At 52.5% G+C, this 27,872-nt stretch overlaps 1 protein-coding gene across 2 annotated transcripts; it reads right to left on the bottom strand.

Moving 5' to 3' along the window:
- Positions 1-332: 332 nt before the first annotated feature.
- On the bottom strand, positions 333-27,872 carry Plod1 (procollagen-lysine,2-oxoglutarate 5-dioxygenase 1). 2 transcript variants are annotated; one of them, XM_050153307.1, is made up of 19 exons: positions 27,706-27,872; positions 21,642-21,733; positions 20,546-20,679; positions 20,002-20,165; positions 18,372-18,484; positions 17,212-17,275; positions 15,550-15,647; positions 14,454-14,555; positions 13,802-13,933; positions 12,803-12,924; positions 10,502-10,606; positions 10,125-10,250; positions 9,221-9,362; positions 7,669-7,782; positions 7,009-7,074; positions 6,311-6,415; positions 4,559-4,705; positions 4,024-4,149; positions 333-1,159 (listed from the first exon to the last, which is right to left on the bottom strand). In XM_050153307.1, the coding sequence occupies exons 1-19, from the start codon at positions 27,779-27,781 to the stop codon at positions 1,004-1,006; spliced, it is 2,184 nt and encodes a 727-aa protein (XP_050009264.1). In that variant the 5' UTR covers positions 27,782-27,872; the 3' UTR covers positions 333-1,003. The 2 variants fall into 2 exon arrangements, with proteins under 2 accessions (XP_050009264.1, XP_050009265.1); XM_050153308.1 differs by lacking the exon at positions 4,559-4,705.

The following is a 27,872-nucleotide window of genomic DNA, read 5'->3' as shown; positions in this document are numbered from 1 at the left end:
GACGTTAGATCTTATTAGCAAATGCCCTAAAGCCAGACCAGTGTGCCCAGGGTGTGGTGGGGGCCGCCCAAAGTTCTGTTCTTGGTTTCATAATCACAACTGCAGAAGGGCTGGCAAAAACCACAGTGGCACTGACAGGTAATGAGCCAGCTCTTGGCGATTAGACGGTATGTGCCAGCCAGTACCCTGGAGGCCACACGGCACTGGGTTTGGGGAACACGAGTCCTCAAGTCTGCTAAAAGCCGGATCCACAGCCAGGGGCTCTTACAACCCTCCCTGCAGATGTCTGCCAGTCACATTCACACTGGCCCACCCCACACATCGCTCATACAATGGTTTCAACAACATTTAATAGAACTCTCATCTCTGTCCCTGTCTCTAGAGGCATCAGGACAGGGTGACCTCGTACAGTGTGGACATATCACGCCTCTCCCGCAAGCAGGGTCAGTAGAAAACCACGCTGTGGCACAGACGTCTTTCCTGTCCCTCTGGGAGGATTTCTGAGTCACAGTCTCAAGAGAGACAACTGTTGGCTCTGCTGATACAAACCCGGAAGGGAGGGCTTCAACGGTCATAGGTCCAGGGGTAGAGGTGGGGGTAGGTATACCCAGATCTTGGTGGCACGGAAACCTGAAACAGAATCCTAGGGGGCAGATCTTGCAGAGGTATTCTGGGCACAGCTTCTGGCTCTACAGTTTCCCAGGCAGCTCCAGCAGAAGTCGGACCCCAGAGAGTTGGAGGAAGAAGGAGGGCTGGGAACTCCAGGAAGATGAACATTACCACCGTCTCCTGGGACCGGTGGGAGCACCATGGGCAGCCCCAGTCTTGGAGGGGCGCCCCATCTCTGGTCTGCGCCCGATCTTTCTGACTGGCAGCTTCAAGAGCAATAGGAATTCAGGAATCAAAGATTGGACTGGGTTCCTTGGGATCCAGAGGTCCCGAGGGCTGCTGGGCAGTGGTTGTCAACGAAGAGAAAGGTCTAACAGAAGCAGGCCCTGGTCAGTTAGGGATCAACAAAGGACACAGCAATATAGCGGGTGCCCTTGGTGGTGGGGAGGCCTTCGTGGTAGTGTGTGAGCCGCCCAGGGTGCATGAGGGCCCAGCCCTTCCTTGGGGCTCTCACGGAGCAGTTGTAACGCAGAAATCGGCAGCCTCCACCCTGGAAGAGAGGAAGCATCAGTGAGTTGTTTCTGCATTCTCAACCATTTCCCCATAGCTCCCTGTCCTCTGTTCTATCCCAGCCAAGGAGCCTGTCCGCATTGTCTGGGGATGCCTTGTGGAGTGACATCCATCAGCTGTCGGAGAAAGGCACTAGGAGATGCAAAGGGCACCTCCATCCTTCACCCTTTACCAAGCTTATGATTCCCCTAAGCCTCAGGCTCCGCTTCTATAGACAGCTGACAGGAATAAATAAAATAAATATACACAGAGAGTTTGGTTTAGCCAGATGTGGTAGGGCCTGGAATCCCAGCACTCAAAAGATGGAGATGGCAGAATCAGGAATTCAGTGCCAGCCTTAGCCAACCGGGGGATACATGAGACCTTGTCTAAAAAAATAAACATAACATACACATACATGCATTCATACATATAGCTTAGTACTGCTTGGGGGTATGGCTTAGCAGGAGAGCACTTGCTCAGGATACAAGAACCCCTGGGTTCCTTTGGCTCATGGCCAAATTACTCATTCCTACAACTACAGATGCCTTGTTGTCCTTGACTGTCCTGGGTAATCCTGGCCTCTAGTCATACTAGACTCAGTAACAACCTCAGGGTCTGACACTTCAAAATGTCTTCAGGCATTGCTAATGTTCCCCAGGGGTCAAAACCGGCCCTGCTTGAGAACTCATTGCTTCACTGTTAACTTGTTTGGTTTGTCTTTCTAGAAGCTGAGGTCTCTCTACATGGGCCTGGCTGTTCTGGAGCTCACTATATAGACCAGGCTGTACAGATCCTCCTGCCACTGCCTCCCAAGTGCTTCTTCACCACACATAACGTCCCCTGGCCAGTGTTTGAAAACCAGTGTGACAGCAAACTGATGCAGAGGTTCTGTGAGGACCTGACTTTGCAAACTCCATTTTAAAGAAGGGGCTTCATCTTAAGCCATATAATGAGCTGGGGGGTGGACGATCTCAGTTCCAGAAATGTGCAGTGATAGCAGAAATCTGAACAGATGCCTTAAAAATGCCCAATTAAGAAGATAGGGAGCAGGGCCATAAAATTTAATGAGGTCCAGATGTTCCTAAGAGGCCTCCTGTCCTTGAAGATATCTTGTCAATTATTAATGGCCCTTTGTGAGGGTTTCCACACCCCAAAACTGACCAATGGGTTCAGAAACTACCTTTATCCTCACCCAATCCCAAGACAACAGGACTCCAACTCCCCTGACGACTACAGCGTTTCCCCTTTAAAAGTTCCCCCCTTGCCGGGTTCAGGGCTGCACTTCCCTCACCCACTGGGCTGTCGTGGTGGAGGCAGAGTCCACACTCAAGTATTAATATGAATATTATTAGAAAACCCTCATGTAATTTGCATTGGAAATCCAGCTCTGTGAATTCATTTGGGAACCAGAAACTTGGGCATAATAGTTCCTCCATCTTGTGTTCTCGCTGATGTCATTCCAGGTTTAACTAGGATGTGATCCCCTTGGAGAATCCCATGGGAAAATGACCCGACTCTCAAACTGCTTAGTGTGTGAAGCTCCCTGCAGCTGCCATGTGATGTGGCAGGATGTGCCTTCTGAAGCCTTAAAAACAAACAAAAAACAACCAAGTTCTCATACTGGGCATGGTGGCACATGGAAGGCAGAGACAGGTGGGTCTCTGAATTTAAGGCCAGACTGGTCTACAGAGTTAGTGCCAGGACAGCCAGGGCTATACAGGGAAACCCTATCTCGAAAAAAAAAACCAAATCAAACCAAACCAAAACACAGCCATGTTCTGGACACTCGGGGCTAGCTACCACAACACTGTGTAGTCCCAGCCAGCTGAAATAAAGGCTCCCAATTAGCTACAAGCTGTCTGATTGGTCACCTCTGGTGAGCTCCCTGTAACAACAGCTGTTTTGGTTTTGAAGACAGAGTTTCATGTAGCCCAGGCTGACCTCAAATTTTCTTTGTGGCTGAGAACACCCTTGAATTCCGATCTTGCTGCCTCCATCTCCTAAGTACTAAGACAACAGGTGTGACCGCCACGTCTGGTTTCATGCAGTTTGGGGGTGAACCCAGAGATTGCACATGGCAGGCAATCACTCAATGCACAGAACCACAGCTCCTGTCCCAACACAGCTGTATTCATGGGTGTCCTTCACAGTGCCCCGTCCAAAAGAACTAAAAGCATGGTTGTAGCTGGGCTTGACGGTACACACCTTTAACCAGCACTGAGGAGTCAGAGTCAGGCAGATCTCTGCGAGTTTGAATCCAGCCCAAGCTACAGAGTAAGACCCTCTTGCAAGACTTTTTTTTTTTTAATTGCACAAGGAATGGACGGAGGCCTAAGCTAGCTCACGAACTGGCCCTATGCAGAGGCCTAGCTGAGGCCCTCACAATGGCCTTTCCCCATCTCAATGCCTTCTTGGTTTCCATAGCTTTCTTCCAGCCACACAGGTTTGTGTCCCACGCCAAGGCTAACAGTCCCCACACCCCCCAGAGAAGCCTTCTTCCTTCTCATAAAGAGAACCCCAGACTCCCTAACCAATTGCTATCACTCATTGAGTACTTATCGGGGTTTCTTATAAGCCCATGACCTGGGCTCTTGTTCTCCCACCTCATATGAAAACAAGGAAACAGAGAAGTCAAGAAACCTGTTACGGGACACAGGGGTAAGTGAGGCAAAAGGCTGGGTGCAGAACGACCCCCAGACCCTCTGGAGTTTGTGCTCCGGCTTCTGACGAGCTGTGCCTTGATCCAACTCTTCCAGGAAGCTCTCCCCACATACCTGGCCCCATTTTCCTCTCAGCCCCTGGACTCTCCGCTCACCTGACCCCTCCCTCTGCCAGCCTCTGAGCCCCGAGGCCCTGGCTTACCTCATAATCTTCCCCTACCCTGTTCAGGGCTATATTGACGGTGAAGGTAGAGGCATCGTGGTGAGGCATCAAGGAAGGCTGCTCATCGGGCTTGTAGCGGACAACGAAGGCTAGGTCAAACTGGGCCTGTGACAGGCAGGGCAGGGGACAGGAAAACCTGCATCAGTCAAGAGAGGCTGTGGAGGACCAGGGAGAGGCAGAATGGGTGCAGTGAGTGTCCATGTAATCTGCTACGCTGTTCGCTCTCAGAACGTAGGGCTGCTTAATACCAGTCCTCCAGTGCCCGCAACAGCAGCTGGCACGTAAGCGTCTCAGGAAGAATGGATGGAAAGAGGGAGGGAGGGAGGGAGGGAGGGAGGGAGGGAGGGAGGGACCAGGCTGAGGGTCCCCACACACACACCACATCCCCCTCCATACCTCACCTAATGGTGTGGAGATATTACTCTTCCCTGGGGAGCAAACACCTAGCCTCTCCCTAAGGCTGGAACTGTGCCCACCATCCCCTATCCTGCCGCCCCCCCACAGGCAGACCCACCCTGGTGTAGTAGCCAGGGTAGAGCTTCTCTGTCATGGGCGCGATGTACTCCACCAGGAACTTGTGCCACTCCCGCTCGAAGGTGATCTGGTTCATGTGGATGTCGATAGTGGGGACATTTTCATAGCCACCCTGGATGCGGTTGTCCTGGAAGTGACCATGGATAGTGAACCCAAGATGGCACCCGGACTCCCAGGCTCTGGCTCTGACTCATTTCTTCCCCTTGACCTTGGCACAGGATGGGACATTATATGGCAAAGCGGGGTGGGGTGGGGGTTGCATATGCTATTAAAGTCCCAATCTGTTGACTTTGGGTTAATCAACAGGGAGGTCATCCTGGCTGGTCAGCTCTAAACCGTGAGCCTTTTAAAGGAGACTCTTTAAAAGACAGGTCATGGTGCCTGCTGGTCTTGGAGAACCCAGCGGTTCCAAGGTCTCCAGCTTCAGGGAACTGGCGTGCTCCAACAGCACCCTGAGCTGATAATGAGAGGACAATCCAGAGATAAAGAACAGCTCCAGCAGACCCCTAGTCTGCAGGTTTGTGAGACCCCCCCAGCAAAGGACTGGATAAGGCACACCTGGATCCTGACCCTCAGAAACCAGAAGATAACGAATGGGTGGTTGGGGGCTTTGTCTTTAGTGCTGAAAACTGAACCCAGAATCTTGCAACACTAGGCAGATTGAACTACACGGTGTTTTAAGTCTTAGAAATGGCATAGAGGAAGCCGGGCGGTGGTGGCGCACGCCTTTAATCCCAGCACTCGGGAGGCAGAGACAGGTGGATCTCTGTGAGTTCGAGGCCAGCCTGGTCTACAAGAGCTAGTGCCAGGACAGGCTCCAAAACCACAGAGAAACCCTGTCTCGAAAAAACAAACAAACAAAAAAAAGAAATGGCATAGAGGGCCTGGCTCAATGGTTAAGAGCATTGCCTGCTTTTTCAAAGGTCCTGAGTTCAATTCCCAGCAACCATATGGTGGTTCACAACCATCTGTAATGAGGTCTAGTGTCCTCTTCTGACCTGCAGGCCAGAATACATAATATATAAATAATTTAAAAAAAAAAAAGAATGGCATAGAACTGGGGGAGACGATGTGGGAGTGTAGGTGTGAGGGGGAACAGGATGGGGGATGGGAACCATTCACTGAAGCTCTGGGGTCCATGGACTGTGCCTGTTTGCCCAGACACCAAAGTACCTAGGTTAGGCAGGTAACCAGAAGCACAGTAGGGTCAGAGATCAGTCAGTAAGAGGCACACAGTAGGGTCAGAGATCAGTCAATTGGAGGTGCACAGTAGGGTCATAGATCAGTCAATTGGATCAGGCACGGATCTAGGAACTCATGCATCTTTAAAGGTAATGCCGAAAGTTCCCAAGTCCTATAGGCCAAGGACTCCTGAGAACAAATGTTCGCCGCGCCACTTGCATCAGGTGTCTAATGAACCTGGACCTGGTATCCAGTGCCCTTCGTCCCCTGTTGGCTCGTTTCTCCCCATTTCACATGCTTGCCTGGGGCAGGAAGTTGAAGCATTACAAATAACAAGGCAGGAAACGAAAACCCTCAACCTCACTTTAAGGCAGTTCAAGGCCACATTGTTTGCTTGGGGACCAACACTCCCAGTTTCTAAATCGTGTGTTCTTGCCTGCTTGCACCCTGAAAGTAAAGAGTCCTGGGCAGACTGGCTAGGTAACCAGGAGAAGAGCCCAGAAGGGCATCCTGGGTGAAGGCATAGCCTCCCAGCTGTCCATGGCACTACCTTGTTATCGCCCAGGGACCACTGGCCATAGTGCTCCATCTCCTCCACCAGCTCATCACAGGCCGCCTCCGTGAAGATGGGGAACCAGTAGACATCTGGACAAGGCTAGAAAGAGGGGAGACTCTATTACAGGCGTCCAGAGTGACAGCACCTCCTCAAACTGTGGGATCCCCTGTGGAGTTCCTGGTCAGTCTCCTGCAGCCCACTCCCTGAGCCTCAGGGACTCTCTGAGTATCCCCAAGGAGTCAGGGTTCGGTGGGTGCTGGTTAGACCAATCGAGGGAGATCAGACGAGACTTTCCAGACAAGGTTACAGCCACAGCTACCATCAGCACGGGAGAATGTACACCTAGGGCAGAGACTACAGACATGAGAGGACGGAGCCCCCATCCCTCATTCTTGGCTCAGAGGCAGATTTGGGGCTGGTCCCTCCTCCTCTTCCTTCAGCGCCTGATCCTGCCTCCATCTCCTGAATTCTGCTATCACAGGCCTAGACCACCATACCCAGCAGTTCCGTCCTTCTTGTCAAAGCGTCTACAGACCTCAGCTGGAAAGTGCTGCTGGGGAAAGAGGCCAACCCATCCCAAGCATTGCCGGGGGGGCGGCAGACTGAAAGGTGCCCCTCTTTCCTCTCCGCCCCCATTCAAGCTCCACCCCGTGTACTCCCACAGCAGCAAGCGTGGGATGTGAGCCCCTTACCGTCTCCACCAGCTTCCCCGCCAGAGCCTTGGTGTAATTCTCATGGATGTACTTCTCTTTCCAATCCTGTGGAGAATAGAAAATGTAACAAGGAACGGGGGTCCCACGCCTGGCTCGAGTCAGCTGTGGCCACCTTAAGCATGGGACATTCCCGGGCAGTCTTCAGCCTTCAGGGCCCTCAAAACCTGAGTAGGTACGAACTCAAGAGAGGCAGGCAGGTTATCACCGGTGCCTGCTGGGTGTGGGAGTGAGGTCGGGACGTATAGGATCTCACATTTGTGGGTCTGGATGTGTCTGTGTACAGGCGTGCACAAACGCCCGTGTGAGTGACAAACCCCGCCATTTGTATATTGTCACATGCTGTCACAACTGCTGCTTCCTCTGATCATCGACCCAGCCTCAGGGGTAAGCCAAGCCAGGGAAGATCCATGTTAAAAACCAGAGAAGTGAGGTTCAAAGGTTAAAAAGGCTCAAATAAGTCACAGCTCTCTGCTCCACTAGATGGCGCTGTGCCTAAGGTTCCCTCTGTCTAGGGGCCTGGAGGTGAATGGGGGACTTGTGGAAAACAGGTCATATGGGGGGGGGGTGTCTCTGGCCACAAGATTAGTGAAATGGAGTCTCTCTGACTTCCAGCCCAAGTCCCACCCACCCAGGTCTTACCTCAGGGTTGCTGAAAACCTCCCAGAGATCATTATGCAGGTGGGTGGTCTGGTAGTTATCCAGGGACAGCAGATGGCCAAAAGTATGGCGGTTCGTCAGGAACATGAACACCTCCTACGGAGAGCAGACAGCTGGAAAAGCCTTCTCACCCGGCACCCCCAGGGAGGGGCAGTGAGCGCTCCACCACCAGATTCAAGCTTACGAGGTTCAAGACCCAGCACCCAGCACAGCCCCCACCCCTACCCCTGGGAGGCAATCAGGGAAGGCTTCCTGGAGGACTGATATAAAAGAAAAGGATTCGCTTGCCCTTTCTTGTTTGCAGCACTGGGGATTGAACCAAGAGCCTCAAGACTGCAGGGCAAGAGCACTGCCAAGGGCTGTGATCCTCACATGTTGGTCACAGGGAAAAACCTAAGCAGGCTGTCACATTAGAACAAATGCATCTGGCCTGGCAAGATGGCTCAGTGGCTAAAAGCCTGACAGCCCGGGGCTGGAGAGATGGCTCAGAGGTTAAGAGCACTGACTGTTCTTCCAGAGGTCCTGAGTTCAATTCTCAGCAACCACATGGTGGCTCACAACCATCTGTAATGAGATCTGGTACCCTCTTCTGACCTGCAGGCATGCAGGCAGAACACTGTATATATATATATATAAAGCCTGACAGCCCGAGTACGATCCCTGGAACCCCTGTAAAGGTGGAGAGAAAAAAAACTGACTCCATGAAGATTCCTCATCGTCACATGCATACCGTGGAACATATGCGCACACATGCGTATATGTGTACACACACACTAAGGGGAAAAGGTCCACATTACTAAGTGAGACACTCAGTTTGATCCCAACATTAGAAAATAAATCTGGGAACCAGGTGTCATGACACACGCTTATTATCCTGGCACTTAGGGAGCAGAAGCAGGAGGATCAGGAGTTCAAAGCCAGTATGATCCTATTTCAAAACAATACACAAAGCCAGGTGGTGGTGCACGCCTTTAATCCCTGCACTAGGGAGGCAGAGGCAGGCGGATCTCTGAGTTTGAGGCCAGCCTGGTCTACAGAGCGAGTTCCAGGATAGCCAGGGCTACACGGAGAAACCCTGTCTTGAAAATCAAAATCAAAACAAAACAAAAATACACACACCAAAACCATGAAAATGATGTGACAGTCTCTTGGACCAACTTCTCAGGCTACACTGAGGCAGAGAGTTTACATCTTCTTTAGGCTGTATCAAAATTATATATAAACTGGATATGGCATCACACATCTGTAATTCCAGAATTTGGGAGACTGAGGCAGGAGGATCAGGAGCTCAGGTCTATGGAATGCTAAAGGTTCTATCTTGAAACATCAATGAAACAAACAAAAGAGACACAGACATTGCAACAACCAGTCCCTGGTCTCTGCAGACTTGAGGAACGGCCTCACACCCAGTGCCCAGAGGGCCCTGCTAGCCCCTCAGAAGCTCCTGGGCCTACGGTGACAAGCTAGCCCAGTGTGCTAGTCAAGGCTGGAGGACACACCCCTGGCACCAGGACCTCCCAAGAGCCCCACTGACCTGCTGCCGGACGTTGGCACAGAAGCTCATGTCGGCATCCAGCTTACTGTAGTGGAACAGGTCTGCGTGCTTCAGCTCGGCCCGCAGGACACTGCCCTTGATCAGGTAGACGTTTGAGATGTAAGGCACGTTCCAGACACCGCTGCAGGAGAGGAAATGACAGGCTCACAGTCTAGCAGGAAGGCTCACAGCCTGGGAGCCTGGAGCCCGGAAGAAAAGGTTCTATCAAAAATATAAATAACCTGGTGTGGACACGCACATCTATAATCCCAGAACTTGGGAGGCTGAGGCAGAAGGGTGGGAAGTTCAAGTCTATTGAACTTGAAGTCACAAATGGTGTCGTGGTGCAGTAGGTGCGTACAGGGGGGGTGGCAGGGGGAGGGGCGTTCATCTGAGGGTGCTAATCTGGACTTTTCTGGTTTTATTTTATTTTGCATACATGCATGTGCGAGTGTGTGTGTATGTGCGTATGCATGTTTGAGTCACAGGACACGAGAGGAGATCAGAGGACAACGTTTGGGAGCTGGTTCTCTTCTTCCACCATGTGCGTCTCCGGGACCAAACTCAGGTTGTCAAACTTGGCAACAGGTGCTCTCACTCACTGAGCCATCTTGCCAGATTTAATCCGTCTTTTTCGTTCTGTTTTGTTTCAGTGCTGGGAACTAAACCCAGGGCCTTGCAAACTTTCTACTCCTGAGTCAAATCCTAAACTCAGTGGTGCTCATCTCTTATTCCCACCCTGGGTGGGCATGGGAGCCCACAACAACATTTAGGACTTCTTCTGCGTGTCTGACTCCGGTCCTCTTTGCTTGAGGTTCAGTAGCGACTTGAAGGCAACCAGAACAGGAATGCAGGGGGAGGCACCACAAACCCAGGAGAAGAGACGAAGGTAACGGGTACTCACACACGCCGCCCCTGCACAATGTCCACGTAGTCCTCAGAGCGGGCGTAGTAACCATCTGCACTCAGTGCCCCCCAGAAATTAGACCAGAGCCTTCCATGGCGGGTCATGAGTGGCGCAAGGACATTCCTGAGAGGGGGACAGACCATACTAAGGATGTGAAGGGGAGGGGCCCAGCAACCTGGGATTTGCATGCTGGGATCTCTAGACTTGTCACTGGGGCATGGCTCATCAGAAACCTCATCCCTCCTATGCTAGGGACAGACTCAGGAAGGGGCTATTTCTATCCGACCTTGGAGGTGTCGGGTTGGGAGGCCCAGGAAGAGGGGAAGAAAGCCAAGGGTCTTCCATTTTGCTCCGGGGTCCACCCACAGTCTTACTTGTTTTGCTCAATCAGGAGCCGTAGGGTGTCCGGCTCAGTCAGGGCCACATCAGCATCCACGCTGAAGTAGTAGGTGCAAGTCTGGTCCTGGCGGCACAGGTCTCTGTGAGAGGAAAAGGGGTGAAGGGGAGAGGAAGGGAGAGGTCATCACGACATCTCAGGCTGGTCCCAGAGCTTCCCCAGAAGATACCACATCTGTCATTTTAGTTTGGCAAAGGACCTCAGAACTCATGCAAACGCAGATGCAGCCTGAGACCTCAAAGGTCCCCCACAACTTCAATACCCAAACTCCAGGCTTTTTAGCTCTCAGGCTTGGCCATGGCAAAGGTTTGATCTGGGGGAAGCACAGCCCACCAGATGAGGCTCAACCAACCCTGCCTGTTTTGAGGGCAGCTGGGTAACCAGTACTGATGGAAGCTGGGGCGGGGATCCATCAGTGGCAGAGCGCTTGCTGGCATGGATGAGGTCCTGGATTTATTGATAGCACCCCACAAATAATGAGCTAGGTGGTGGTGGTAGCACACACTTTAAATTCCAGCACTCGGGAGGCAGAAGCCGGTGGATCTCTGAGTTTGAAGCCAACCTGGTCTACAGAGTGAGTTCCAGGGCAGCTAGGGAACTGAGAAACCCTTTCTTGTATGCTCACCCCAAATAATATAATAATAATAATACTTTTTAAAAGCATGCATCTGGGTATGAAGTACACGCCTGTAATCACAGCATTTGGGACAAGAGAATCTGAAGTTAAGGCCAGCTTTGTATACACAGTGAGCTCAAGGCCAGAATGGGCTACATGGGACCCTGCCTCAGAATGCCAAAAACCTCCTAAAAATGTCCCTTTTGTGCCGGGCGTGGTGGTGCATGCCTTTAATCTCAGCACTCAGGTGGCAGAGGCACATCTCTGTGAGTTCAAAACCAGCCCGGTCTACAAAGTGAGTTCCAGGACAGCCAAAGATATACAGAGAAACCCTGTCTCGAAAAACAAAAACAAAAAAAAGTCCCTTTTGTTCAACTAGTCAGAAAACGACAGTCCCTGACCTGAAGCTCCCCACTGCCTGCCAGTTTTGTTCCACACAGAAGCTACACAGAAGCTAAGAATTGCCCTCTGTTCTTAAATGACTAAGAAAGGGGGGGAAAAAACATCAAAAGAAAACTATGCTTTCCTGTGAGGAAGTCAAACTTCAGTGTCCCGAAATAAAATCTTTCTGGAACACAGTCTCATCCATTCATTATTCATGAGTGGCTATCTTTATGTTACAAGGGCAGACGGCTGAGCAAGGGCGATGGAGCCCACCTCGCTGACTGACAGAGCGAGAGCTATCCAGTTATTTTAGGGAGGTTTGCCAGCCACAGATTAAGACACAGGAATTCTTTTTTGTTTGTTCGTTTTTTTGATTTTCGAGACAGAGTTTCTGTGTGTAGCCCTGGCTGTCCTGGAACTCACTCTGTAAACCAGGCTGGCCTCAGATTTAGAGATCCATCTGCCTCTGCCTTGCCAGTGCTGATATTAAAGATGTGCACCACCAACACCTGGAGAGACAGAGGAAGTTTTATTAATTTTTTGAAACAGCCGCGTAGCCACGTGGCCCAAGCTGACCTTAAGCCAGCTACGTAACTGAGGGATGACCTTGAACTCTTGACCCTCTGGCCTGAGATTTCAGGTGTGTACTACAAGGGTCAGTTTACGTGGAGCTGAGGACCAAACACGTGCTAGGCAATCACTCTAACAACTGAGACATCCCCATCCCTAGACATGGCTTCTTGTGCCTTTGTTTGGGGGCTGGTTTATTATCAGCGTGTGAGCACACCACAGCATGCATGTGAAGGTCAAAGGATGACTCTGAGTCAGAGCTATCCTCCCACAGCCTGGTGGTTGGCCTCTGAAGAGTCGTGTTTTTTTTTTTTATTTGTTTGTTTTCGAGACCGGGTTTCCCTCTATGTGTCCCTGAAGCTTGCTCTGTAGGCCAGACTGGCCTCAAACTCAAGAGATCCACCTGCCTCTGCCTCCCAAGTGCTGGAGTCATTGTATTTCTAATGTCTCGGTCAGCCCTGATCTACGTCTAGCCCTCCAGTCTTTCTCCTTTCCCTAATTTCCTTCCTAAACCCACATGACACTGTCCGGGAGCCCCCAAGTTGTCCTGACAGAGTCTATTTCATTTCACAGGAAAGCCCTGGAACCCTGAGAGGGACAGAACTATGTTGGAGACCACAGAGCCTTCTGAATATCCATCCCGCTGCTCCCAATGCCATGGCCCTTCTGCCACCACCATCCATGAAGAGACTTCTATGCCTGACTCACGCGCCCATGTTCCTGGCGTCGGCGTTGGCCATGCGCATCTCGGGACCCACTAGCTTCACGGACTGGTACTCACTGCCGTGCTCCGCCAGGAACTTCTCTACCTCAAGCTTGTGGTGCTGTTCCTGGAGGTGGGAAGGCAAGGAGCAGATGAGGGTCAGGTCCCAGGAAACAGAGAGGATGCTGTCTCTGGCATACTCCTGTCACCTGTATCTCAGAAGGGACTCTAGCCAGCCCGAGCAAGGCAAACATGGCTCTGGCAGGCTTTGACCCTCTCCCCCGTTCTCTCTGCCTTACTAAAAAAAAAACCATTGGATTACATTCCTAAACCTATTCCCTTATCTGGCCACTTCCTCCTCCTGAGTCTGACTACCAATATCCAGCTACCAAGGTATTGCAATGCAGCAATCAAAGGCCCCCTTTGGCTCACCTAATTAACAAGCCCATTAAAATGAAACACCTCATCGTAGCCAAGGGCTTCCCCTTTTACCTTTATAAGCTGCCATTTGCCTGTGAGCCACATCTGTCTCCTCTCTATCCAGGGGCAGTCTTTGTCCTCCTCCAAGACAAACACCCCGACCTTTTTCCCTTGTTCACTTTCCCCTTCTCTCTCGTCCTCTATCTCTGTCTTTGTCCCCTATCCCCACCTTCTGTCCCTCTGGGGTAAATAAATCTCCTCCCACCCCTTACTCTTCTATGCACTTCACAGGTCAACCTGTTTAACCCTTGCAACAGGTTCAGTGTGATTACCTCAATTCCAACCTCGATCTCATAAGTAAGGAAAGAGGAGCAGAGAGTTTAAGGCTGGTGCCCCAGTCACACAGCCAAGTACCACTGCTGGGATTTAAGCACAGGTCTGACCCTGTCGGTCTAGCGATTTGGGGACATAGCCCACTGCCCACTTCCATTCAGTCCAGACTCAGTGGAATCCTCTGAGGTCTTAGGCCCGCTCACGAGGCTGGGCCCTTGAAAGTCAAGCCCCACACGGCACCTTCTACTCACGTGGTTGTGAATGAAGAGTCGAATCTGTTTCTGGGGGTATCGCAAGCGCAGCAGCCGCAAGAAAAACAGGGACAGGAACGGTGTGGGCTGCTCAATGAACACACCAACCAGGACAGTGGGCAGAGCTTCATCCTGCAGAGGGAAGGAGGGAAGAGAAGTCAAGAAGGGTCTCGTCACTGTCTGCCACAAGTCCTGACTGCAGCCCATGGAAACCTGAGGTGGAGGCCCATGGCCTCAGGAAACTAGATGCTCGAGTTGCACAGCATCAGTGCAGGCCATGCAGGTGTGGGGCTGGCAGGACACACGGTGAGGCCTGCCTAAGAAAGGTACAACCAGTTCCCAGGCTCTAACAAGGACCAGTGGAAAGCACAATACCAGATCCTGGCTGATGCGGTGTTCAAGCTAGGCCATAAAGGGCAACAAATGCTCACGGCATAAGAAGAGGCTAGGGGAGGATAAAGGGCCAGCGAGAAGAAAACAGACTCGGACGTCAGGAAGGAAGCTGGAACCTAGGCGGCCTGGAGGAGCTTCCTGGAGGAGGCACTTGGGTGGTCCCTCTTTACCTCTTGCCAATGCGCCACTCCGCTTGGGGTCACCTCCCCTTCCCCCCATCTCGTGGGACTGTCCTCAACTCAGCTCAGGCCTGCCTCACCCTAATGCCCTTGAGGCTGCGCAGACCCTCGTCACACACGGTGCAGCCCGTCTCGAAGGTCCAGAATCGAGGAATGTAGTTTCCCAGGTAATTCAGCTGCAGCTGGTGGAAGTCAAATGCAGTAGTAAGGGCTCAGCCAGCCACATCCCCAAACTAGCCAATTCCATTTCCCCTCTGCCTGCCATCTTTCAGGGTCCTGGGGGGAGGGGGTGCTCCATCACCCAGGAGAGCACCTGGCTGCCAGAGCTTATAAAAACCCAGATTTCTAGGGACTGGGCCTCACAGGATTTCAGGTTGGGTAGAACCAAGACTCGCAGTTTTCTTAATTGCGGGGGGGGGGGGGGGGGGGGGGGGGGGGGGGGGGGGGGGGGGGGGGGGGGGGGGGGGGGGAAGAGGACGGCGGGGCAGAGTCTCACGTAGTCCAGGCCGGCCTTGAACTCCCCATGTAGCCAAGAGTAACTTTAAATTCCTGATCCTCCTGCCTCTACCTCCTGAGTTCAGAGATTACAGGTGTGCACTACCATGCCTGCCTTATGTGGTCCCTGGTGACCAATCCCAGATCCTCAGGCATGCCAGGCAAGCCCTCTACCAGCTGAGTAACACCTCCAGCCCAAGATCTACATTTTCCCTCAGGCTTTCTCTCCCCTCCCACCCACAGGGATTCTAAGGCTGGTGACTGACAACCAGTCCTCCGGGACCACTTAACTAGTGTCTGCTGTCCCCAGCCACCATCTGCCCCAACCCCTTCCACAATGCCACGAGTGCAGCAACTCCACTTGTGACAGATTGGTCCCCAGCGCAGGTATCCAATACATGTTCATTTTGTGAATAAATGACTGCCATGTCGCACCAGCGTAAGGTGATTCTGGAGCCTTCCTCACAACCTAGATGGGGACAGTGGCCTCTTACGGATCCTATGATCCAGCAGTAATGGACAGGGCACCATACACACCATAGGGGAAAAACAGGACACCAGGCCAAGTTTGTATCGGAGGACCCCAAACAGTGGCCCTAGCCACAGGCCGCAGTCACAAGAGAAGCAGAGTTGGGACTCTGGCTTCCTCCCACACTCCCCCAGGGTTGGACCCCTCCCTACCTTGGTGGGCCCATTGCCATGGATAACCACTGGAAGTGTGTCATAGGCCAGATTCCGTGCTCGCACGTGGCCCATTTCAAACTTGAGTACGACTTCATCTGGAGGTGAGAAAGCACAGACCCACACAGTGGCAGAGGGGCCAGGGCTGGGGACTCACAGGCTGGGGCTCTGCGAAAGGCACTTCACCCATTTTTTGAGACAGGAGCCAGGGTTTCTCTGTATAACAGCTCTGGCTGTCCTAGAACTAGCTCTGTAGACCTGGCTGGCCTCGAACTCACAGAAATCCACCTGCCTCTGCCTCACGAGTGCTGAGATTAAAGGTGTGCACCATCGGTCTCCCCATTTTAATTCCTTCTTTTTGAAGATTTCTTTTTAAAAAAATATTTATTTATTTATTATGTATATAATATTCTGTCTTTGTATATGCCTGCAGGCCAGAAGAGGGCGCCAGACCCCATTACAGATGGTTGTGAGCCACCATGTGGTTGCCGGGAATTGAACTCAAGACCTCTGGAAGGGCAGGCAATGCTCTTAACCACTGAGTCATCTCTCCAGCCCCCTGAAGATTTCTTTTCATTTGTGCATGCGTGCTTGTGAGTGTGTGTGCGTGTGTGTGCGCGTGCACATGAGTGCAGATGCCTAAGGAGGCCAGAGGCATCAGATCCCTGCGGCCAGCGCTACAGGCGGTTGTGAGCCTGACATGGGTACTGGGAACTGAACTCCCATCTCCTGGAAGATTTCCTGGCCTCTTTAAAAATTACATTTAGCCAGGCATGGTGGCCCATGCCTTTAATCCTAGCAGGCAGATCTCTGAGTTCAGGGCCTATTTGGCCTATAGAGTGAGTTCTAAGACAGCAAGGGCTACACACAAAAAAAAAGCTGTCTCAAAATAAAAAGAAAAGTCGCCTTGATTAATTTGGTGTTGGGGGTGTATATGTGGAGGTTAAGAGAACAACTTGCCAAGGTCGGTGCTCTCTTTCAACCATGTGGGTTCCGGGGCTCAAACTTGGGTCTTCAGGCTTGGCAGCAAGCGCCTTTACCCGCTGAGCCATCTCAGCAGCCTTAAAATCCCTTCTTCATGGGGTAAATGTGTGGTTGGCAGGCACTCGACATAGCAGCATGGAAGGGGCACAGGGGCAACAGCGACCCCTGTCTTTCGTGTGGTGACCCATTAGAGCCCGAAGTGGGATGGGGAGAGGCAGCAAAGACTAGAACATCCCAGCTTCAGACACAGGGGCAGTACTGAGAGCGGTGTGTAGGACATGTATGATCAATCAGGAAGACTTGTAGCAGAGCGAAGTTATCTCCAGTCTGGGGCCCAAGGAGAAGGGGTCCCTTGTACTGACACGGCATGCAGGGTGGGGCCGAGGGCCAGCTGCCTGCGGTGGCTATCCCTCAGTCTCCCAAACGGAATAGCTAGCTGCCCTCCTCCCACCTTCTGAGAGACACAACTCTGCCCCCATGACATCTGGAGAGTCGCTGGGATCCGGGCTGGAGGCTGACATCAGCTCAGTGCAATGACCGAGGAGGGGTTACTTGGTTTTTCTTCTTTGGTTCCAGCCCTGACGGGAATCCTCAAGTCCTTCCGCACATAAACCCCACTTCCTCCTCAGGTTTCACACCCCCCTTCAGGCACCACCCCCTGCCAGTGCCACTGCTCACCCAAGGCTCCATCCAGGTTCTGGAAGATTCGGCAGCGGTGGTCCAGGCTGATATTGATTTGCGCCTGCAGGAAGGAGGGCCTGGGCTGCAGCAGGGATAGGCCCCAGCCAAGACCAGGTCCCCAGCACACCCAGCATTGGGATCCTGTCCCCACACTGGCTCAGCCTGCTACATCCTGGCTCTATTCAGAGAACCAGGAAATCTCAAGGCCGGAAAGAAGCTAAGGAAGCAGCTGGTTCGGCCATAAGGACGACAGCTATATGACAGTACACGCTAAAGCGTGATGTTCCTATGTGCCAGTCTCCAGTGCCGAGCTCCTGTGTACATGTATGAATCTGATCACCACAACATTCCTGAGAGAGATACTAACGGTATATATATTATAATAAAAATCAATAATACATTAATTTTTGGTTTCTGAGACAGTTTCACAGAATGTGCAGGCTGGTTTCGAGCTACGTAGCCTTGGCTGGCCTCCAATTCACGATCCTCCAGTCTCTCTGGGATTACAGAGACATCACCAGGTGTAGCTTTTTTTTTTAATGTTTATTTATTTTTATGTATATGCGTGTTTTGCTTGCATGTATGTAAGTGTGCCACGTGCATGTACCCACGGAAACCAAGAGGGCAACAGATCCCTGGAACTAGAACTACAGACAATTTTGAGCCATCACGTGGGTGCCGGGAACAGAAGCCTGGTCCTCTGCCAACAGCAGCAAGTGCTTTTAACCACTAAGCCATCTCTCCAGCCACATGCATTTCCTTATTTTGCATGTGTTTATGTTTGTGTGCATCTGTGTGCCGTACTGCATGTATGGAGGCCAGAGGACAATCTGCAGAAGTTTGTTTTCTTCTACCATGTGGGTCTGGGAGCCTGAACTAAGTCACCATGCTTGGCAATACCCACTGACCACAACACAGGCCCTTGGCTTTGCTTTAACCCAACCACACTGCACCCAATCACTCCAGAACTCTAAGCAATGACCATATTATGTAAAAGCCCCCAAGTCTATGGCAGTTTGTCACAATAGCCCAAATGGACAGAGGCACTAACCCAGTGGCTCAGACCCCAAAGGACCGTCCCCAGTTCAGCCTGGCTAGCGTGATCCAGGGTCAGGAGTCCCCAGACCCCTCTCCCCATTCCACCTACCACCTCTTACCCTCTTCTCTGGGTCCAAGAAGATCTTGGTGTAAAAGAGCTGGTCACTGTCACTGTCCTGGCCCTCCCACTCGGCCACCAGTTTGCTGAGGTTGGGGGCATAACCAATAAAGCCTGCAGTGGTAGAGGGGACAGAGACTGACATTTAGCTTCCAGTCCCTGGGCTAGCTTCCTGCCCACCCCCCACTCACCTCCCACTGTAAACCTCACCTCTTCACTTCTGCCTGAGGGGAGGTGGGATACACGCTAGTTAAAGCCACCAGCGAAGCTTTCCCAAGATCAACGGAACCCATTGAATTTCACCCACTTAGTGCTAGGCCCCTAGACAGCAGATCTGCAAGGATCCAAGCTTGGATCCCCTTTATATAGTCATCTGAGCAACTTAGATGGGAGAAGAGGGGAGGCTGGAAAAATGGCACAGAGCACTCCAGGGTCTGAGCCTTGACAAGCAGGGGAAGCCCAGAGGAGCTCCTGGATAAACTGAGGACTGCACAAGCAAGAAAGGGAAGAAACAGGACATGACCCCTGGGCTAGGCAACTTCCTTATCCCAGCACCCCCCCCCCCCACACACACACCCATAAGAACAGTGTTAGCTCTCTGGACCAGTGAGACTGGCTGGTGGGGCCTGTGGTTCTACTCTCTAAAAGGACGAGAAAGGGTTGAGGGCTGAAGTGCCAGAGGGGTTACAAGACAAAGACAGAGGCCAGGCTCAGCACCAGGAGAGGAGGAGGAGGCCCAGAGGGCAGTGGGTATACGTCTCAATAGATACAGAGGTTTTTAGTTGTTTTTAAGAAAAGATCTCACATAGCTCTGGCCGGCTTTGCCCTCATTGACTAACCAAGGAGACCCTTATGATGATCCTCCTGCTACCATCTCTCGGATTGCAGGAGTGCGGGAGTGTGGCACCATATCTCCTGTGCAGTGCTGGCCAGGGATCCCAGGGTTCTGAGCATGCTGGGCAAGCGTTCTACCAACTGAGCTACAACCCCATCCCTGCTTCTTGTTTTTCACTTTTCTACACAATTTGTGTGTGTGTGTGTGTGTGTATGTGAGAGAGAGAGAGAGAGAGAGAGAGAGAGAAAGTATGTGCGCATGAGTTGTGTGTTAAGTGTGTGTGGTGTTAAGTATGTGTGTGTGTAAGTCAGAGGACCACTTGCAGAAGCTGCTGCTCTCCCTCCATCACGTGGATTTTTTTAAAGATTTATTTATGCGTGTTTTATGTACATGAGTGCTCTGTCTTCACACACACCAGAAGAGGGCGCCAGATCCCAGTACAGATCCTTGTGAGCCACCATGTGGTTGCTGGGAATTGAACTCAGGACCACTGGAAAGGCAGCCAGTGCTCTTAACTGCTGAGTCATCTCTCCAGCCCCCATAATGTGGACTCTAAGGATCAAACCAGATTGTCAGGCTTGATGGCAAATTTCATTGGTACTGCCTTTTTTTTTTTTTTTTTTTTTGACTCAGGTCTTGTGTAGTCCATGCTGGGCTATTGGACTCAGTAGTGACTCCAGCTTCTCCAGCACAGCTGGATGGCTTCAACTAATCGAGGAAGACATCCCTCGCAGGCTCTCTTTGAGACTGCGTGCCTTTGGAACCCACGGCCCACGCCCTCCACCCAGCCTCTTACCTCCAGAGCCCAGGAACCGCTTGCCGTCAGAGACCATCGGATACTTGGCCTCCAGTCTCCGGTCGGGGTAGATGAGTTCCTCAGCTGAGAAGACCACCCGGCTCTTGGCCTGCTGGAACTTCTTTAAGAGTTCTCGAGGCCCCGAAGCAAACACCACATCGTAACTGTGGTCAAAGCGGGAAGAAACTGATGCAGGTCCAGAGAGGGATCCCACAGAAGGACCAGGGATCAGGAGCCCCTCACATCCTGCACCAGCCACCACCTGGGAGACAGAGCTGCATGCCCCTACCTCCCTCAGTCTGACACATTTCCATGCCCATTCTGGGCAGAGACAGTCCCCATAATCCATGCCCTTGTCATATTCGAATGTCACCTCTGGCAGCTCACACCTCCCATCATTGGCCTACATCAGAGAGACTTTTCCTGGGGTCTCCTGACCTTAGATAAGCTTAGCTAGGGGGCGACTCCCTTACGTGTGATGTCCAGGTCTTATTTTGGGTCGCTGCACTCCAGGGACCCAAACAGGAATTCCTGGCACACCCACCTGTCAGTGAAGAGAATAACCAGGTCCTCCTTGTCTGCGTGCTTTTCCAGCGCCTTCTTCAGCAGCCGGACCTTCTGTCCTCCCCCTGCCGATGGCCCAGTGCCCACGCTCCAGTCCTCCCCTAAGCCCAGTGCCTGCAGAGAGAGGTGCCCAGCTCTCGGTAGAGGAATATTCCTCCACCAGTTTGGGCAGTAGACTTCTTTGCTTCCTTTCAATCCAATGTAGGAAAACCAGACCAGGTGATGCCAGCGGTGGTCATGTGACCAGGGATAACCAATCACTACTTCCCACTCCTCTGCCCCTCTCACAGCTAGAGCTTGGAGTATGTAACCCAAACATGGCCTATCAGAGTCTTCCCTGGGTCTGTTGTATTAAAGCTACGACCGGCTAATGTTGAAAAGTTGGGGTGCAGAAGTCTGGGGCTAGAGTTCCTTAGCACAGTGGAGAGAGCTTGTCTCTGGAGATAGAAAAATGAAGCTCCAGCCATGCCTGAAGCAGCACTCTGCGTCACCATGATCCATGGCAGCTGACACACTTCTTTCTGTGTAGGCCACAATGAAGCCAGCGTTGAGTATATCTCTGTCCCCAGCGCCCAGCACCATGACTGACAGAGAAGTACTCAGAATGGGCCGCCGAGGGGTGGGCCGACTCCCTGCAGGGCTGGGCCCCATGAACTGCCCACAGAAGACAGGCACGGCAGACAAGCATGTCTCTTTGTAATAGTGTACGTACTCCAGAGGTCTTCAGATCACGTCCATTCCTAAATGTCCCAGGGGATTGTGGGAATGAAGGTTCCTAGGTCCTGCCATCCACACTAGTCTTCCAAGAGAGGCCTCCCTATGCTACCATCCAGATCTACTCCGCATCTCTCTCTCACCTCCTAGAATCTGCTCACACTCATCCTAACCTATGCTCCTTCTGGCTCCTGAGTCTACTCCAAGGGGAAGGAGAAGCCATAGCCCCTGGATCCCCCACCAGCGCTCGCTCGCGCTCTCTCTCTCTCTCTCTCTCTCTCTCTCTCTCTCTCTCTCTCTCACACACACACACACACACACACACACACACACTGTCTCCGCCCAACCTAGGAAGCCCTCACCTGAATCTTGTAGTTGAAGAACTGGGCTGAACGCTTGAAGCGGCGGAAGCCCTCGGTCTCTTTTGTGGCCACAGTGAGGACCAAAAGGTTGTCTGTAGACAGAGAAGGACATGGTGAGCTGAATGAGGGCAGAGGAGAGTCTTGACCAGTGGCCTTCCTCATCACACCACCACAGACAAGGGCTCAGGCTGTGCCAGGGGTTAAGAACAGAGTTGGAGCATAACCCTTCTTTGCCTACTCCCTGGGCTCCTTGGCTATGGAAACTGACAAACATATCGGGCAGCACCCAGGGGAGAGGATGTCTGCACCCTGGTTTATGAAACCAAGTCTCTGGCTTTAGAGGGTACAGGCACCACTTGGGGAGGAGGGGAAGATGCCCTGAGTGCTGTCTGTGGGGGGATCTCTGGCCATTGCTGGGCATCAGAGAGGAGATGGCCACCTGCTCTCTATGCGGACAGTGAGCGTGGACATACTCATCCACTCTGGTCTTCCCCCAGCCTGTGGGGGTGACTCTCCCGATGCCACACCTCCCGTTCAGACTGCCTGGGGCGGAAACGGACTTGAAATCCCATCAGCCGTCCATGTCTGTGGTATGATTTTTCCTCCGCCTCCCTCCCTCTCATTTTGAAAAGGGGTCTCGTGTAACCCAGCCCCATATCCGACTCCACAGGAAACAAAGCTGCCCTTGAATGTCTCTACTGATCTTCCTGCCCCCACTCCCAAACGCTAGGGTGCAGGCCTGCACTGCCACACTCAACAAGCCTGGCTTTGTTAACACTTCCTAACAAGGGGCCTCTCCCTGCTCTGCAGTGTGACTTCATCTCTGCAGCAGAACATGCTAGAAGCAGCTCCCAAGATATCGTCTGTGGGTGGGAGCCCCCCAGAATCCCCTCTGGACCCCACTGGGAGGCTGTGATACCTAAGAAGGGTGAGTCCCTGGCTTTGTGCAGTAAGGTCAATGAAGTCTCTGTCTTTCAGAGCTACAGACATTTGGCACACTGAGGGAAGTCAGTGGGGCTGACCAGCGAGGGGAATGCCTTGCCCAGTAGTCACGGCTCTGTGAAGACAGAGGTGGCCTCATTCTTTGGTTTGTGTAGGCTCTTCAGCCTGAGTCTTCCTGCCGGCTTCTGTCCTTGTCAGGAATCCCAGGGCCAGTCATCATAGCACCCTCTCCCTTCCCACTATCAACCCCTGTGAATCCCACTCAGACTTCTGCCCTTGGGGGACAGGCCCACTATCCATTGGTTGTTACGGTTCCTCTGCATTCAGGATTCCCATTTACCTAGGTGACCAAAATACTGTTGCTGTTGTCACGGTACCATAGTGATAATTAATAATAAATAAATAAAGCTTGTCTGAATATCAGAGAGTAAAACAGCCACACTGGTCAGCCTTACAGACCAGGCAGTGGTGACACACACCTTTAATCCCAAAAGCCACACTAGTTCGCCATAGTTAGGTGGTAGTGGTTGGTGCATGCCTTTAATCCCAGCCCTAGAGAGGAATATAAGATGGGAGGAGACAGCTCTCAGACACAGTCTCATTCGGAGGGTTCCTGGAGGCAGGATCACCATTTCGAAAGAAGCAGAGGTAAGAGATAGTAGTTGGCTGCTTTGCTTTTTCTGATCCCCAGGTAGAACCCCAATATCTGTCTCTGGGTTTTTATTATTTGTGCTATACCCCCCCCAAGAAGAAAAACAAAACAAATAAAACAAAATCAAAAACCCAGCCAGGCCAGCAGCAGGCAGGTAAGTCCTTCCCGTTCCCCTACCACTAGACATCAGGAGCTAGAGCCCAGAGAACAGAGGAACCAGCTCTCCCAAGCTGGCTGAGGCTACACAGGCAGGAGGCTGTCCCGTAGCAAGGGATCAGTGCCACGGGGACCAAGAAGGGATTGGCAGGACCCAGTAGTGTGGGCCTGGTCAGGAGCGGACAATGCCATGAACAACGGTGGAGGAGTAACCTCCCCACTTGAAGTTCAGAGAAGAAAGCTGTTGTTCCCATGAGGGGAAGGGCTGCCTCTAACTCTGGCCTGAATGGTCAAGTCTCCATGAGGGTGAGAAGAACTGGTCACCAGCTCTGAGGCCCCCTTGTCAAAAGGGGGGCAGGAAGAGTGTCAGGCCAGCACGTGCGTGCGTGCGTGCATGCGTATATGGTGTGTGTGTGATTTTGGATTCTCCAAGGAAGTGTGTGTGTGTGTCTGTGTGATTCCAGATCCTCCAAGGGTGTGTGATTCTGGATTCTCCAAGGGCGTGTGTGTGTGTGTGTGTGTGTGTGTGTGTGTGTGTGTGAGAGAGAGAGAGAGAGAGAGAGAGAGAGAGAGAGAGAGAGAGATTGATTCTGGATTCTCCAAGGGAGGAGGCAGAGGCAGGGGAAGAAGAGGGGACTGGGCACCAAGTCTTCCTTTCTCAAGGCCCTGCTTCCAAACAACACTAAGCAATAATGGCTGACCTTAAGCCGGCAAGATGGCTTGGCACCCAGTCTGAAGACCTGAGCGTGATCCCTAAAAGCCACACAGTGGACGGACAGAACTGACTCAGACCCCTGCATGCTGTCATCTGACCTCAACACGTGTGTCCACACAAATGAGTAACCGCAGAAGAGAAAGAGAGAGGGACAGGCAGGCAGGGAGAGAAGAAAACACCATCTCTTCATCCACCTGAGGAAACTGGCTGATGGGGCTGAAGGGGAGGCCCCTGGCTTCCCAGACCTTCCCCGTGCCTCCCAGGAAGCCTCCTCTCCGCTCCATTGACCTGTCCTCAACACTCACCCCTCCCCCCGCCCACCTCCTCCAGGAAGCCCTCCTTCATGTCACTCCTGAACCTGGTTGGTCCAGTACTGGTACAAACCCGACCCTCTTCCCTAGGGCTGCAGCTTCTTCCTTGGCCTCCCTCTCTCACACCAAGGCAGAGTACACTGTTTAAGGAGCAACAGGATAAGCCGATTTTAGTAAGAGTGGCCGTCAACTGAGTCCTTCTAAGAGGCCACATGCTGCCAGAGGCAAGCATATGTTCCTCACTGTATCCAGTACCCCATGAGGCCTTGGGCCTGCAGCACACATCTGTAATTCCGGCTTGAAGGAGATGGGAGGAGGAGCCAAAGTTCGGGGTCACCCATCACTATATCCCAGTTCAAGGCCAGCATGGACTAAACGAGATTCTATCTCAAAAACAAAGATGCACCCTATAAGGGCAGTGACATTTTTATCATCCTTCTATAGGTGGAGTAACTGAGGCACAGAGAAGCTACAGATATGCCTAAGATCACAGACCTGGGAGTGGAACAAACTGGCTAGCATCTTTGTTTGAGACAGGGTCTCACTATATATCCCCGGTTGATCTGAAACTTACTGTATAGACCAGGCTGACCCTGAACTCAGAGAGATCTGCCTGCCTCTGTCTCCAAAGTGACAGGATTAAAAGCATTTTCCATCATGCCTGGATGTTTTTTGCTTTGAACACTGGGTCTTACTAAGTGGCCTAGCCCGGCCTCAAACTCACAGTCCTCCAGCCTCTGCCTCCCAAGGGCTGTGATTACAGGACTGCACCACCTAGCCTGGCCTCAAATTTACAATCCCCCAGCCTCAGCCTCCCAAGGGCTGTGATTACAGGACTGCACCACCTAGCCTGGCTTCAAATTTACAATCCCCCAGCCTCAGCCTCCCAAGGGCTGTGATTACAGGACTGCACCACCTAGCCTGGCCTCAAACTTACAATCCCCCAGCCTCAGCCTCCCAAGGGCTGTGATTACAGGACTGCACCACCTAGCCTGGCTTCAAACTTACAATCCCCCAGCCTCAGCCTCCCAAGGGCTGTGATTATAGGACTGCTTTGTCACACAGAGATCACAGCCACATGCTTTTTGTTGTGGTTTTGAGGCAGGATCTCTCTGTACATCCTTGGCTGACCAGGAACTCACTCCGTAGACCAGGATGGTTTGGAATTCACAGAGATCCACTTGACTATGCTCCCGGAGTGCTGGGATGGAAGATGTGCGCCACCACGCCCAGCCACGTCCACACTCTTAACCTGCCACAGCACCCAGCATGGTAGAACACACTAAAGGTAGAATTCAGAATTACTGGGGCTTCTCCAGGCCGGTATCCTCTCTAGTCCACTATGAGCCGCCTGAGAGCTCTGGGCCACCCAATCAGTGTCAACATGGGGCTTGGGTTGCACCAGGATATCACTCCTACTTTCTTGCTTGTTGTGTATGCTCAACAGCCACCAGGGCCACATGGGCCTGGCACCCTGTAAGCTTAGCCTTTCCACCTGCTTTCCCCAGATGGACAAACTGTGACCCAGGTCTTCAGAGATGAGAGAGAGAGAGAGAGACGTCAGAGCAGGATGACGAGGACAGACGGCTCAGCAAATGCCTCAGTTTCCTCATCTGCACCATAGGATCAGGGCACCTGGAGCCCGGTCACCAGCAGGGTCGTCTCTGACATCCTAGAGGGCAGCCGAGGTTCTAACCGGGATGGGCTGGAGTCGAAGAGCAGGCAGCAGCAGCAGGAGAGAGCGAAATAGTGGAGGTGGATGGGGGTGGCCGACTGCAGGGCTCCAGGCTCCTGCCAGGGAGTGGATCACCAGCTGAACCCCGGGGTCGGACTTCCCCATCAGATATTCTCTTATTGGTCTCCCTCTCTCTACCCTGATGGATTAGACCCTCCAGGAAAACTAGCTCCTCTGAGCGTAGAGAGAAAATGCCCAGTGCCTTGACTTTAAGGGGACTCAGAACTGGTCTCCATCTCTCATGATCTCTAGGAACGAGGTATTGTCGTCCTGCTCTGACACCGTGAACACTAAGATTCTCAGAGACCGTATGTCATCAACGTTACCACTGGGAGGCGTGTGATCCTGTGTATAATTTAACACAGAATCAGTAGGCATGCAAAAATCCCTGGTTCCCAAAGCTAGGGCTCGCTCGCTCTCTCTCTCTCTCTCTCTCTCTCTCTCTCTCTCTCTCTCTCTCTCTCTGTGTGTGTGTGTGTGTGTGTGTGTGTGTCTCAAACAGCCTAGACTGATTTAAACTCTTTATGTTGCTGAGGATGACCTTCTGACGATTCTGCCTCAACCTCCCTGAGTACTGGGGTTACTGGGGTTATAGGCAAGCATAACCATGCTCAGTCTCCGACGTGCTGGGGACCAAATCCTGGGCTGCATGAATGCTAGGTGTATGTATGTTCTTACCAACTGGGCAGCTTCTCCAACCCACCCAGATTCCTTTAACTATCCTACCACCCACCATGTCAAGGCCACCTCCCGGGTCTTCCAGCAGGATGGGCGGAGGGGAACAGGATGCCCTGGAGAACGTGGTCAGTTTGTCTTTGTTTGTCGGGAGGGGGGGGATCTCAAGGACTCAGAGAACAGCGCTAGGGGGCTAGGGTCCAACAAGGGGTGGCAGGACAGGAACACCCACTCAGGATAGTGGGGTACAGTTAAGAACCCAGTAGCTCTTGGAGAAGCAGAATGAGCACTTGTCCAGGAGTCTGGCCGATCTGGGATCAACCTCTCTCAGCTTCAAGCCACTCTTACCTCCTTCACTCCAAAGCCCCTGCCTCACCCTAAAGATAACAAGAGCTCAGAGCTGGACTCTGGAAGCAGGCACGTCCAGAGAGGGGGAAAGAAGCCATTTTCAATGCCCACAAGCAGTGTGGCCTTGGGGGAAACCAATCAACTCTGGAGCCTCAGTTTGTGAAGCTCAAAAAACGGGATGATATAAGGAAACACTCCCAGAGTAGCAAACTCTCTTAACTGGTGAGGCCGGGCTGCAGTAGGTCCTGTCCGAGCAACAGGAGCCTTGTTACTTATTATGGGAATTATCACCGGCTCCGCTGTGCTCTGAATGGGGGTGGAGAATGGGGAGGTGTATCTGCCTCCTCTTCTGACCGCTGCACAAACGTGGGAATCGTGGCCCCATGAGAGGAAGTGATCTGTCGGAGTCACCCGCGGGCAAGTGGACAGAAGACCGCAACCCAGCTCCCCCGCCCTCCTTCCCCAGGTCGCCTGGACACTCGGGTCCTCGGCGAGGCTGCCCGGCACCGCTCCCCACACCGCGCCCTCACCCTCCAGCTTGGCGTCGTCCTTCGCCTGGGCCAGAAGGAGCCAGGCCAGCGGGGCCAGGAGCAGCAGGGGCCGCATAGCCGGGTCTGGGTACGATCCGCCTGCTCCTAGACTCAAGCTGAACTGGAAACTTCGCGACTGGGCCGGCGGGCGCTGCCACGCACTGGGC

The sequence above is a fragment of the Alexandromys fortis genome, unplaced genomic scaffold, assembly GCF_014885135.2.
Source record: "Alexandromys fortis isolate MF-2015 unplaced genomic scaffold, M_Fortis_MF-2015_v1.1 scaffold_88, whole genome shotgun sequence".
In the NCBI taxonomy this organism is placed as follows: Eukaryota; Metazoa; Chordata; class Mammalia; order Rodentia; family Cricetidae; genus Alexandromys; species Alexandromys fortis.
Note: the sequence above shows the minus strand (reverse complement) of the source record. Positions and strands in the feature narration are given on the sequence as shown.

What these genes read in the sequence shown, in the direction of transcription:
- Plod1 (XM_050153307.1), bottom strand. Translation starts at nt 27,781, where the DNA reads ATGCGGCCCCTGCTGCTCCTGGCCCCGCTGGCCTGGCTCCTTCTGGCC. An exon ending in GGACGACGCCAAGCTGGAGG is followed by an intron (nt 21,734 to 27,705) that starts GTGAGGGCGCGG and finishes CTCTGTCTACAG; the next exon opens with ACAACCTTTTGGTCCTCACT. An exon ending in GAACCTGGATGGAGCCTTGG is followed by an intron (nt 15,648 to 17,211) that starts GTGAGCAGTGGC and finishes TCTCACCTCCAG; the next exon opens with ATGAAGTCGTACTCAAGTTT.